At 42.2% G+C, this 14,613-nt stretch overlaps 1 protein-coding gene across 2 annotated transcripts in view; it reads left to right on the top strand.

Moving 5' to 3' along the window:
- The window catches only part of tmem135 (transmembrane protein 135), a 607,397-nt gene extending 601,927 nt beyond the window's left edge, over positions 1–5,470 (top strand). For both annotated transcript variants that reach the window (XM_072476483.1, XM_072476482.1), the window contains one exon: positions 2,386–5,470. In XM_072476483.1, coding sequence (XP_072332584.1) covers positions 2,386–2,515 — 130 coding nt within the window. In that variant the 3' untranslated portion in view covers positions 2,516–5,470. The remainder of the gene's footprint in view (positions 1–2,385) is intronic.
- Positions 5,471–14,613: the final 9,143 nt, after the last annotated feature.

Raw genomic sequence — 14,613 nt, 5'->3', positions numbered from 1 at the left:
ACCCTCCCCCATCACTTTGGACATTGCCTCAAAGAATTTTTAAAAACGTCCTTGGCTGTAAAGTGCTTTGAGAGCACCATAAAAATAAAGTGTTTTTCTTTTTCTTCTACCTTTTCACAGGTATATTGCTCTCGGTGTGAATTGAATAGAAATATCAAATACTGGTACATTGGATGATAGTTCTCTCGGGTTTATCAGTAGTTTTCTGAGTTCCTTCAGTAACTACAGATGTTGTAGGCCCCAAATAGAAAGAAAATCCTGTTATGGCATATTTCCTTCCCTGGGTTTTTTACATCAATCGATGTAAGTTTCATGGTTGCTATTACTGAGACTGGCTTTCAGCTCCAGATTTGAATTTAAATGTCACCAGTTACCATGGTGGGATATGAACCCATGTCCCCCACAGAGAATTAGCCTAGTTATCTGGAATACTAGTCCAGTGATAATACCAATACACCACCATCTTCCCTAAAGAGAGCTGGGGAGGTGTAGGGAGGGAATTTCAGAGCTTGGGGCTCAGGCAGCTGAATGCATGGCAGCCAGTACGAAATTATTAAAATTGATGATAGTCAGAAGGTCCAAATTGGTAAAGTTCAGACACTGTGGGGGTTGGGGGGTTGCAGTGATGTAGTGTGTGGCTGTAAGGCTGGAGAAGATTACGGAGTTTGGGAATTGTTTAACAGAGAGCCAGTGTCGGTAGCAAACACTGAGGAGGTGATTAAATAACTGGATGCAGTGCGAGTTAGGACACTGTCTGCAGGGATTTGAAGGACCTCCAGTTTGCAGAAATTTGAACGAGAACTTTGGAATAGTCAGAGCAAACATGGATGAGGGCTTCAGCAGTAGATAAGCTGAGTCAGGTCAGAGTCAGGTGATCTACAGAGCTGGAAATAGGCGGTCTTAGTGATGATGCCGATATGCGGAGGGAAGCTCATCTCACTATTAAATATGACAGTAAAGAAAAATACACCAGGGAAATATTTTCCATTGCTCACACCAACCATCCTTAGGTTTGTCTGGCTGACATCCCAAACTAGTGCTCGCTTGATGTTAAGGACCAAGCCTACAAGGAACGGAATTTAAACTGCACAAATTTATTTCACTTTGGGATCCAACAACCAGCAGTCCAACGAGAGTTTCATCCTGGCAGCCGAGACTGGATTTAGAACCCAAAATCCTGGAAATGAAAGGGAAAGACTCTCACGCTTCACCACCAGTCTTTATAGTTCATTCCTGTAATGCTAAATATAATCTTCAATTTTATGGTATTCTGTGTTTCTGAAATTTAATTTTGTATTTATCAATATATGCAATTAAATTTCTATCATTCATGTAGTGACATCATGTATGGTCACTATGTTTATATATTTACCCACAACCTGTCGGCCTGACTGTGAAGGGGGGAAGTTTTGCGATATTGGTGCGTTGGCTACAGTTAGCAATTCCAAGAGCAGTAACACCAATGTGCTTAAGGAATAGCTGTTATTTCATTGAGCCTGCACGCAACTAAAGCCTCTGGCCACCAGGTGGTGCCATAGAGCAGTCTAAGATTCGAAACCTCCAGCTATCACAATTTTGATACAGTTGGGAGAAAATTGTAAATTTAAATTAGTTCTGCAAAGTTTTGTCCACATATAAGTTACCATAAACTTCCTTTGTGGGAAACTTCCAACTGATCTTGCCGTCAATCCTTGGGTTTCGATTCTGCACTCTTTTTCAGTTAGCCAACAGCACCTCCCTGTCCCCTCAACCAGTTGCTTACTTTGGGAGAACATCACGATGTATTACGTTTGCTCTGCCTGACCTGTACGACTGGTTTCTCCAATAGCCTGATTTCCACAATGGTGTAAACTCTTTTTTGTGAACTCAGAGTTGCTCTGCTGTCGAGGTATTTTGCAGGCCTTCAACCTGCCTCCCAGCCTACACTTGAAAACTCCTAGCTTAATTATTGCCTGCTGCCACAGCCCCCCTCTTCTTTCTCAGCCCTCCATCTCTTTCTCAGCCTCCTTTCTTCCCCCTCCCCACTTCCCCTTCCCTTGCCACCCCATGCCATCCACATCTCATTTCTCCCATTCCCTTCTTTCCACCCAATCCCATCACCCCTCCCACCCCATTTCTTTCCCTTTCACTTTCTTCCCTTTCCCCACCTTGGGTCCTTTATCTCTCTCTCTCCACTAATCTTTCTTGACTTGAATACTGCACCAGGTCTTGACTTCCAGTGTGAAACATCACAGGAGATCAATTGGACTAAATGAACAACAAAATGAAAATCAGTACGTGATTTGCCAAAAATATAAATGAGGTAGATTAGTGACAAACAGCTCAAATATCTCTTCAGCTACTAAGATTTTTCAGTATTCACCTGTATCATTTTGTTTCAACCAGGTTTGCTCTGATGAACAGAAGAGCGCTGGATGTTTTTGGCACACAAGCCTCTCGAGACTTCAAAGGATTCATACCAAGACTGGACCCAAGATATACTCTTGTAAAACCGGAACTTGGGCTCCATTCCTGACTACCTACTGGTTTGACTGGCCAGAATAAACATTCAGTGGAGTGGAGTGGTTCAGGTTCTTATGACAGGTTTAGCAAGAGTCAGTAATTCCGGTATTTCACCCTAAAAAAAAATGGTCAATAGTCCATATTCTTGCTGTTTTCCTTAAAAGAAGGGCTATCTAATTGAGCCCATCTTCTATTATTAAATGAAATGTGAATGCTTTAAGTAAGTAATTTTTGCTTTTGGAACTTCAGTAGCTTCTGTTAATTGTTTGATCCAGGTTTTGTTACAATTGTTTGCTAGTTATTTTAAAGGTGATACATATAAATTCAGGTTACCACAAATTGCATTTACGCCAACTGCTTTTTAGCAGGAGCTCGCCCATTTAATTACACTGATGCTGATGAATTTGTTTTAGAAATTTACTATGTTTTCTCTTTGATGTAGTCTATGGTTATGGTTTCATTCCTCATAGCCAATGGATAACAAACCAATGAAATAAACAGAATTTGATGGGAAATAAGTTACATTACATAAATTGGACCATCCACTTGCACTGCTGAAGAAACATTGTTTTTACCATTAAATAGCTCTATCACTTTTGATCAATAAAGCCCTTTTCATTTCGGTTAAGTGACCTATTTACTGCAAATTTCTATCCATACTGATAACTTAATGAAAGTCTTAATACTAATTTCTGTTCTCTTTAAACTGAATGGAAATTTTCATTCTCTGATCTATTATAGAGGTGAATAATTTTGCCTATAAATGCAATAACAAGTGTATTTCAGGTAAAATCTGTTTTGTCACAGGAATTTATTTTAAAAAGCTGTTCAGTTGGAAATTTTATTTAGAAATTGATCCTAGAGGTTATTAGTACAGTTAGGTTACACCAACTCTTTGAATGCTGAACAGTGTTTGTTTCTGAGAATGAAACAATTGGCACCAGTGATTTGTTCAAAAGGGAAATAGTGCAGAAATTGAAATTCTAAAAATTGAAATATGTAATAAAATCAACTATTTACCAACTAAATCTGTTTTATTCTACACTGAAAAAAAAAGTCATTTTTTGGGCATAGTCCATAACAGTGTAAAATTATTTTTATTTGCAGAAGAAAGCATGTGTTGAATCTGTGAGATCATATCTTATTTCTACAGCTGATGTTGTGTAAATTGATCTGTTTTAGACATTTTTAAAAAGATGTTTGAGAAGTGATATACAGACAATGACAGGAATTGCTCTAATATGTTACATATGCTGTAAATTGGAAATAGGGGTTTCATAGATCCATATATGCTAATTCCCACATCCAAACCCAAGCCTTGGGGCCGGATTTGCTCAGTTGGCTAGTCCAGCAACGCGGGTTCAATTCCCATATCGGCTGAGGTTATTCAGCCCCACCTTCTCAACCTTGCCCCTCGCCTGAGGTGTGGTGATCCTCAGGTTTAATCACCACCAGTCAGCTCTCCTCCTCAAAGTGGAAAGCAGCCTATGGTCACCTGGGTCTATGGCAACTTTACCCATATGCTGATTACTGAAGCTGCTGTGGTTGCAGGCTTAATCTTGAGATCTCCTAACTATGACCTAAGCTGTTCAATTGGACCATCTTCATCAGTTCCAGGGGTAGGTGAAAATAGAATGGGAGGAGCTATTATTTCCCAGCACAAGTGGTTGACATTGACAAGAGCTGTGACTTGTATTCCATCAAATCATTTCATAGAATTTACAGTGCAGAAGGAGGCCATTCGGCTCATCGAGTCTGCACCGGCTCTTTGAAAGAGCACCCTACCCAAGCCCACATCTCCACCCTATCCCAGTAACCCCACCTAACACTAAGGGCAATTTTGAACGCTAAGGGCAATTTGTCATGGCCAACCCACCTAACCTGCACATCTTTGGACTGTGGGAGGAAACTGGAGCACCCGGAGGAAACCCACGCACACACGGGGAGAACGTGCAGACTCCGCACAGACAGTGAACCAAACCGGGAATCGAACCTGGGACCCTGGAGCTGTGAAGCAATTGTGCTAACCACCATGCTACCGTGCTGCCCTTAAATAATGGCATGTGGAGCAGCACGGTGGTGCAGTGGTAGCACTGCAGTCTCACGGCGCCGAGGTCCCAGGTTCGATCCCGGCTCTGGGTCACTGTCCCTGTGAAGTTTGCCCATTCTCCCTGTGTTTGCGTGGGTTCCACCCCCACAACCCAAAGATGTGCAGGGTAGGTGGATTGAACACACTAAATTGCCCCTTAATTGGAAAAAATGAATTGGGTACTCTAAATTTTATTTTATTTTTTAAATGGCATGTGTCTAGTTAATGAGTATATTTACAGGTGTTAATTACTTCATAAAGAAGGAGTTATCACACAATATGATGTGAATTGCTTTGGTACTTTTGATCAAAACTGAGAGCATTCAAATTATTCCAATGCATTGGAAACATTGAGATTTACCCGAATATGTACTGGAAAATTATCGTGGAAGAATCGATTCAGCAACATGTCAAACTTTAAAAGGTATTCATGTCTTTTGTTAAAAATTAGTTTATTGCATTGGTCTATATGTATTGAGCTACAAAGGGCTAAAAGGCAGTTTGTACCTGTTTATGTATGTCTTATCAGTGCAAAGAGCACAGTTTGTTGCTTTTGTTACCACTCCATTTGTCCATACTGCCTTAAACCTCTGCCTAGAAAACTTAAGTTTGAAATTCAAACAAAAGAAAACAAAAGACATGAACCCCTTCTGCTATCAACAGGCACCTCCAGTGGTTTGTATAAAATGTCTTCACTGCAGAGTGACAAAGCAAATCTGAAGAAGATTATGCCATGTAATTGCATTCATTTTTGTAAGAAAAAATAGAAAACTCAAAACATGTAAATCACGTGATAAATTTAAGACTGCATCTGAACAAGTTTGTAAAGTAATATAAATATCCTTTAATTTTATCAATTAAAATACTAATAAAACATCAGTGAGACCAAGTATATTTTTATTTATAGTAATGGAAAAAGATAGTATCAATGTCAGTATATTGTCAGTTTTTATTTATCAGAATTTGTTTTGGAGGAATATAACAGGCAGTTCATATAGCAAATACAGTTTAGAAATTTATGTAAGCAATGGTTCTGACTCAAAATATGTTCATATTGGTCAAGGTTGGCAATCCAGTACAAAGTTGACAATCCAGTGCAGTACCAAGGGAGTTCTGCACCCTATGAAGTGTCATCTTTTGCATCAGACATTAAAGCTAGACCTATCTGCCTGCCTGTAAAAGTTCCCATGCACTATTTCAAAGAAGAGAAAAGAAGAGTTATTTCTGGTGTACTGGTGACTGACCAATAGTTACTCCTCAATCAACATCACAAGAAACAGATTATCTGGTCATTATCACATTGCTGTTTAATGGAGTTTGCTGAGTGCAAATTGGGTGCTGCATTTTCTGTAACAGTGACTACCTTTCAAAAAGTACTCCATTGGCTCAAAAGTGCTTTGAGATGTCCAGTGGTCATGAGAGGTACAATATAAATGCAAGCCTGTGTTTCGTTTTGGTTGGTGATCGTAACCCAAAGCCATTAAGAATACTTCTTCAAACTCACATTATTTCAACAAATGTAATATGCAACAAGATTACCTATAATGATCCAATATTCTAGAAGAGCTGCCAGTTGGATTTGAGATTTCAGTTGGAAATGAAGGACCGTGATGGACTTCCACCCCAACAAGTGCACATAAATTTGTTTTAAAGTTCCAGTAAATGATGGAAATTATGTAGACATGCTCTGTATTGTGTGTCATGATCAAGCACAAGTTTTGTACTCTGATCCTTTTTTACTGAATTATTATTCACAGGCATGGAAAATGGAAATAGTTGTTCAATTTTTTATGTGCTATAAAATATGCTACAGAGTATATGGGCATTTATAATATTGTGCATTTTCCCCCACAGTGCTTCTTGTTGAACTACCTTCTCAATTGCCTTTCAAAACATATAATGGACCAATCTCCTTGTATCTTTTTCAAACCAATTGCAAGTATTTAAATTTACCAAATACAAGTTACTTTGAAACCCCAAAAAATCACCACTACCAGGATTTTGATCCGTCTAGGTTAAAGAAAATGTAATATGCATGAAGAAACGTGATGTGCTACTTCAAATATGAAGAAATAGCCAATTATCTCTGCTGCTGGAATTCCAAAATTGTCCTGCTTGTTTTTTAAAAATAATTTAGAGTAACCAATTAATATTTTCCAATTCAGGGACAATTTAGTGTGGCCAATCCACCTACCCTGCACATCTTGGGGGCGAAACCCACGCAAACACAGGGAGAATGTGCAAACTCCACACGGACAGTGACCCAGAGCTGGGATTTGAACCTGGGACCTAGGTGCCATGAGGCTGCAGTGCTAACCACTGCACCACCGTGCTGCCCTTCCTGCTTGTTTTTTTAATGATTTGTTTTTTGTTTGCAATGATTGGGGTAACAATGTTGTTCAAGTGGTCTCTTTTCTGAAGTTCCCAAATGCTGGTGGTAGCAAAAAGAGAAGAAAATAATAACTTTATTTTATTTTAAAATATTCAGCTACTGCAAAAAATCAGTTGGAAATAAAGTGAATTTACTGTGTGCTGATACATGTAACAATCTCAAGGTCTTACCTTGTCTGAGTTTTTTTTAAAATTTAGAGTACCCAATTATTTTTTTTTACCAATTAAGGTGCAATTTAGCGTGGCCAATCCACCTAACCTGCACATCTTTGGGTTGTGAGGGTGAAACCCACGCAGACACGGGGAGAATGTGTGACTGAGTTGTTGATGAAGAACTCTGACATAGTGGTGTTTCTTTGTCAGTGCCCAGATTTGAATACAGCTCACGTTTATCAAGAATTCTATATGAAATGAACTTTGGCATTGTCACTTAATTCGCAATGGTCTTGGATCTGCAGTTTGAAGCTAACAATTTGCATCTTATTGGTACTGTGCAATCATGAGTGTCTGATTTTTTTTTTTTAAAGTCAGTACATGTCTAACTGGTGCAGAAGGAGATGTTCTGTTGTGGATAGGGTTATGGTAGATTTCCTGGGTCATTTTACCAGGTAGTGCAAAATGCATGCATTGTTAAAAATGTTTATTCTCCAGCATTCCTACCGTTGTGAGCACAAACCAATGACAAAAACCAGAAGATCAGAAAATGTCTTCACTTCTCGGTGATTTCAGTTTCGAACAGCAGTGCAAGAGAAGCTCCACTCTGGGATTCTGAATGCGTTTGGTTTCTTAATATCAATTGATCACATTTGTGTTGAAAGTCAAAAATTCCTTCAGAAATATGACAAAGCTGTGTCATTTAAGTACATTTGTGTGACATGGTTTACGTGATAACGCATCCCCAGGTGTTTCTAAGGAGAAATGGACCGAATAGCAGAGCTTTTTGTCAATTAATAAGGAGAATTGGCTGACGGCGAGAAAATAATTAGACTCTGAGGACGTTTTTGAAATTAGAGAGGCAAGTTCTGAGGCAAAAGGAGGCTTGGGTGTGGGAATCATGGTTGCAGAGTGTAGTATCAGGATTGAAAGCTCTGCCAAAAAGTCAGGAATTTTGGGAATCGGGGCAGTACAGGCATGTAGGATCAGAGGACTATTGTTTTTTAAATTCATTTGTGGGATGTGAGCATCGCTAGCAAGGCCAGCATTTATTGCCCATCCGTAATTGCCCTTGCGAAGATGGTGATGAGCTGCCTTATTTGGCTGGTCCTCTTCTGGTCAATCGTGACTGCTACAGAATGATAAACGTGAGGGATTCAGCAATGGCCATGCCATCCAACATCAAAGTAGTTAGATTTTCTCTTGTTGGCAGTGGGGGTTGTGGATATCACTTGTGTGGCATGAATGCTATTTGTCACATATCAGACCAAACCTAAAGATTTGTCCACGTCAAGTTCCATATGGACACATGAGCTTCGGTATCTGCAGAGCTTTGAATGGAACTGAATGCTGTGGGATCATCAGTGAGCATCTGCCCTTATAAGGGAGGGGACATAATTGATAAAGCAAATGATAATGTCTGGGCATAGGACTGTACCCTGAGGAACTCTTGCAGTAATGTTCTGAGGCGGAGATGGTTAGTCTCCAATACCCACATCCACCTTTGTGCTAATTATAAAAGATTATAAAATGTAAGGCATAGAACGAGGCCTTTCAAGCCATCATGTCTGTACTGGCCAACAAATCCCACATACCAGTCTTGGTCTGTAGCCCTGTAGGTTTCAGCATTTCCAGTGCATATCCAAGTGCTTTTTAATTATGATGAGGATTTCTGCCTCTTACCACTCTTTAAAGCAGTGAATTCTAGACCCCACCACTTTCTAGATGAAAGGGGCCAGGATTCTCTGAGCCTCCGCGCCGAAATGGCACTCGGCGCGGGGGCGGAGAATGGGGGCTCAGACCCGCAATCGGGCCTGACGCCGGGACGCGATTCTCCGGCGACCTGGGGGGGCCTACCACTTTCCGCGCCAGCCCACTGTGTGGCTCCGCAATGTTGCGCTGTGCCGGCGCGGAAACAGCCACCGTGCGCATGAGCGGACCCATGGCCATCAGTGCAGGGCCACGTAAAGCAGCTGGAGCAGCGCAAAGCACTCCGGTGCCCTGCTGGTCCACTGTGGGCCACAGAATTGCAGGGCCAAGAGGCCCGTTGACGCTGGCATGAAACACTCCGATGTTTACACCGACGTCAACACTTAGTCGCGTTTTAGAGAATCCCGGCCAGGGTTTCTGCTCAATCCTTTCTAATCCTTCTGCCAACTACTTTAAATCTATGAATCCTGGTTATTGACCTTTCAGTGAAGGAAAATTGATTGTTCCTATCCATTCAGCTTCACCTATTCTAAAGATCACAACCTCAGCCTATCCAGTCTTCCCTCAGTTAAAATTCTCCATTCCTGGCTACACCCTCATAAATCTCTGTAGTTCGATCATATTCTCCCTGGAATGTGGGGACCAGAGCATTATGTAGTATGCTAACTGGCCTGACGCGTGTTCATACAGAATTCTAGCATAACCTACCTGGTTTTACATTCTATGCCTCACCTAATAAAGGAAAGGATCCTGTATGGCTTCTTAACCAACGTAGCCATCTGTCTTGGTGTTTTTAGGGATTTTAGACGTATACACGAAGATCCTCAGTCCCTCTGCATTTCTCCGAATCCTATTGTTTGTTGTGTATTCCCTTGCCTGTTGCCTTCCATAAGTGTATTATCTCACACTCCTACAGATTAAATTACATTTGCCATTTTTCTGCTCACCTAATCAGTCCATTAATATCTTCCTGCAGTTTACTGCTTTCTTTCTCAGTGTGAACCATGTGACTTTGTATCACTTGCAAACTTAATAGTCATGCTGTGGTGATACACCACTGTACCTCCCTACCATTGTACATAGTATATAATAGTTGTGCGTAACGTGGCCCTGTAATACTGTGTATTGTACTGTAACTCTGCTGAGGTTCGGTCACTGGTAGGTAACCCGACCTGGCCACGGAGAGCTCCGCCTTAGCCACTCCCCCGGGAGTCAGTATAAGAACCTCTTCTGGGACAGGCCCCATTCTGTCTGGGGTCGTCTGTGTCGGGTAAGCCTCCCATGTATTATATTAAAGCCTGAGTTAAAGTCTCACATGTCTTTGTGGTTCTTGACGCTTAGCGCATCACGTGCCCCCTACATTTAAGTCGTGTACGGCAGAGACTTTTCTCCTGGTTTCCATTGACGTCAAATTTATCAGGACTCAATGCCACACTCAGTCAAATTCTGCCTTGGCGGCGAGGGCTTTCACTATACTGGCCAAGTCTTGACCTATGTTGATTATTGAGATTTATATCTGTTGAATGGCAGGGTTCATGGGGCAAGGAGATGAGGGGATTGGAGATGCTGCTCACGGAGTTCTGTGTATGGCAAAGGGTTTGTTGTCACATGCCAAAATGGAGCAGAAGAGAACTGTGGGCATGTTCAAGAAAGGGTGATGCAATAAATCAGGATAGTGGTGCCATCATGTGGGAGGACTGAACAAAAAGAGCATGGCTTGGAAGGAAGAGGTGTGTGACGGTTGAGAAAGGATTAAATGAAAGACATAAAAGAGCAAAACGCTCTTGGTGAAGTGCTGCCTTGCTGTCAAGTTTACCTTACCTCTTGGTAAATCTCTTTTGTTGATGTTTGGACCAAGGGTATAATGAAGTCAGGAGCATGTAGCTTTAGCGGGACCTAGACTGAACATCAGATAGCACAAAATTAGTAGTGACGTTAAGTGGTGCAGTTGAGAGCAGGAGGTTAATAGATAATCAGTGAGTGAAACTGATAACTGGAGTTCAATGTGAGCCAGATACGTATCCTATTTTCTAAATGGTGAGAAACTAGAAATTTTAGAGTAAAGATCTCTGGCCATCCGAGTAAAATAATTACTGAAAGCTGCAAGAATTGAGTGTAGTGATGACTTTGGTATTCCCTGGTAAACCATGGCTACCTGGTCCAATTGGCAGTAGACCTTGTTCCAGCAGGTTGCAAATGCCCTTCACAACTTAATGCAAGACCTGATCTTCCTGAGACACTAATTTTCAGACAGGTGGGTAAAGCTTATCCTCTGCCTGTGTACTGTTATGTTGCAGGATTAGCCTCCCTACGTGCTACCTCTCTGTATAATCCTCTCTCTACTGTGGAGTGCGAGCTCTATGAGGAGCAGGCTGCAGGTGCTTCTGGTGATGTTCTTCCAGCCACCCCTGTTGATGCTGCTGGACATCTTGGGTGCAAAATAAATCATCATTAGCGGTAACATGCTGATCTGACAGATCAGAACTCCGAAGTGGCAATCAGACATGCAAACCTCTCAAATTGCGCAAGAATCCTCTTAACCCAAATACTGTGATCAACCTTTCACATGAATCGGACAAGAAAGCAGCCATGAGTTTTAAGTTATTAGTATATCTTTCTGTCATGTCTTCAGTTTCCTCCATTCATCCCAATATGTTCAGGAAACCCATGTAATTTAACTGTGAGAATTTCTTAAACTTGTGTTCAATTAAATATCCCATTTTGAGGTTTTTTTCTCTCTTCATTTAAAAATCAAACATAAAGGCACACTTGAACCAACATTTGTGTAATATGGTACAGTTGCATATATTCTGACAAGTAATTATCAGAAGATGACAAATTTACATTGAATCATTTGATTCAAAGGTTCTCGATCATAAGGGACCAGAGTAGTTAAGCCTGATGTTGTTTTCACCAGGAAGGATACATGTACACTGCCAACATGAGTCAGTGAACAAGGAGCACCATGGCTAATCTTTCCCCTTTGCCTGTTGGAGACACCTGGGCTAATTATTGTCTTTGATCACTTCTAAGAAAAAACTTTCATACAGTGAATGGTTTGGGTCTGGAATACTCTGGCTGGAAATGTGATGGAGGCAGGTTCAATCAAAGCATTCAAGAGGGCATTGGATGATTATTTGTACAGAATTAATGTGCAGGGGCATGGGGAAAAGGCAGGAGAATGGCACTAAGTCATGATGCTTCTTTGGAGAGCCAATGTAGACATGTTGGACCAAATGGCCTCCTCCTCCGCTGTAGCAATTCTGTGATTCTGAAACTATAATAGACTAACTCAGTATACCGAGAATTGAAGTTGATCAGTCAAAAGGTTTTGCTTGAAGCCCACTGAGGACTTGACATCAAATAAACCAGTATTCTGGTGAATCTGCACTGCAACCGCTCCAAGGCCAAAATCCTTCCTGAGATGTGATGCCCAAAGCTGAAGACCGTGGGGCGGGATTTTCCACAATCGGCGCGATGTCCGCCGACCGGCGCCAAAAACGGCGCAAATCAGTCCGGCATCACGCCGCCCCAAAGGTACGGAATTCTCCACATCTTGAGGGGCTAGGCCCGTGCCGGACAGATTTCCGCCCCGCCAGCTGGCGGGAAAGGCCTTTGGTGCCCCGCCAGCTGGCGCGGAAATGACTTTGCCGTGCGGCGCATGTGCGGGAGCGTCAGCGGCCGCTCACGGCATCCCCGCGCATGCGCAGTGGAGGGGGTCTCTTCTGCCTCCATAGTGGAGACCATGACCATAGCTGTCAGTTGAGACTCTCCAATCTCTGCATCTCCGTCATGTTTTCTTCCAAGGTGGGAAAGAAGAGACCCGAGTGAGAGTATTGTCGTGTTGAATGAAAGGATCGAGAATAATTGTTGAGGATGACTTTAAGGAAGTTGTAGTTGAATGTATCACTACTCTCCTTTCCTGTCTTATGCCATTAAATTGTTTTCACATTGAATGCAAGAATGTGGCACCACACTCCTGCTGATCTTATCCACAATCTCCAGCCATGTCACTTTTCTTTTACTAATGGGCTTATTTCTTGAATTAGTAGTGAACATTATTTCCCAGTGGACCCTTACAGCTGCCAGTATCATACCTAGGGAGGATCAGTAAAACAAGACACAAATTTGGAGTGCATGCACTGCATTCTGTCATCTACATATATTCTGTTTCCAACTTCAGAGTTGGGACCTTATCATTTTACAATTTATATAAATCACTAGAATGGACGGGATGGTTGCCAAATTTGCTAATGGCACAAAGGAGAGTAAGTTGTGAAGAAGACATAAGAAGACTTCATTGGGATATAGATAAGCTAAGTGAGTGGCACAGTTCTGGGAAATGGAGTGTAACGTGGGAAAATGTGAAATTGTGTATTTTGACAGGAATAACAAAAGTAGCATATCTAAATGGTGAGAGATTGCAAAGCTCTGAGATGTAGCGGGGGATCTGGGTGTCTATAAGTGCATGAACCACAAAAGATTAGTATGCAGGTACAGTAAGTAATTAGCAAATCTAATAGAATGTTATCATTTATTATGAGGGGAATTGAATACAAAAGTAGGGAGGTTGCTCTTCAGTTATACCAACCACTAGTGAGACCACATCTGGAGTACTGTGTACGGTATTGGTCACCTGATTTAAGGAAGGCTATAAATGCATTGTCACAAGGTGGGTTTATAGTCCAGGCCTCATGTCTCTAATTTGTGTATGAAAGATTATGTGCGTGTTTTAGCAGCCTCTCCATGCCCAACTTGGTGCGGCGAGGCCGCTGAATCTCGCGAGAGGCCTCTTGATATTTGCAACATTTGAAATGCCTCACGAGATTTAATGGAGTCTCTCGAGATGCCACGATAAGGATTTCGCCCTCACTGTCCATTAGGCTCATTCAAATATGTGTTTGCGGGATTCTTCCAGCACCGGAACTAACGGCCGTGCCTGGGAGACCATGCGAGGATGCCGTTTAGTATCGGTTTCGGCAAACGTGGACCAGTCGTATTGGCACCTGACGGGGCGATTCTCCCAGGATATTAGAGACCCCTGGGTGGTCAGGGCAGTATGGCACCCTGGCACTTGGCACTGTCAGCCCAGGTGGCATGGCCAAGCTGGCAGAGGCACTGTCAGGGTGCCCAAGCTGGCAGTGCCAAGGAGCCCAAGTGCCAGGTTGGCACTGCCAGGGATCGGGCCCAGTCAGGGGCTTACCAGGTCGAGAGGAGGGTGAGGGGATGTTTCCGGGGCCTGCCCAAGGTTGTGGAGGGAGGAGAAGTTGAAGACGGGGGGAGGAGGGCTGAAGGGCGGGGGGGGGCAGGTGGGAGATTGGAGCAGCCAGACAAAATGGCGCCTCAATTTGCGAGGAACCTTTCCTGCTGGGCTCACCAGCAGGAAATCACTCAAGTGCAGTCTCGGCGGAGAGAAAGTCCCTGAGGCCAGGAAAAATGGCAAAGTGCCATTGAATAGCGAGATGTTTCTAGCCGTTGCAGCTCAAGCTAAACGCACCCAAAACCAGAAATAGATTATTTCCGGTTGCGTTGCGTACTACATTACTGTTGCATATCTTCTAATTGAATGAACGTTTCTTTCAAGGATATTAAATAGAATTGTATTCAATTGCTTTGAATTGTTTAAATTCATGAAAGACAAAAAAAAAACACTTTGAAATGGAAATGCATGAACTAAAAAATTCAGAAATAAGTATTTTCCTCTGCCTGTTTGCACATCAAATGTGTCTCGAACTAATGTTAATGCATGAACAGTACTCATTTAATAC

The sequence above is a fragment of the Scyliorhinus torazame genome, chromosome 15, assembly GCF_047496885.1.
Source record: "Scyliorhinus torazame isolate Kashiwa2021f chromosome 15, sScyTor2.1, whole genome shotgun sequence".
NCBI lineage: Eukaryota > Metazoa > Chordata > Chondrichthyes > Carcharhiniformes > Scyliorhinidae > Scyliorhinus > Scyliorhinus torazame.
The sequence above is the reverse complement of the archived record's forward strand: the minus strand, read 5'-3'. Positions and strand labels throughout refer to the sequence as shown.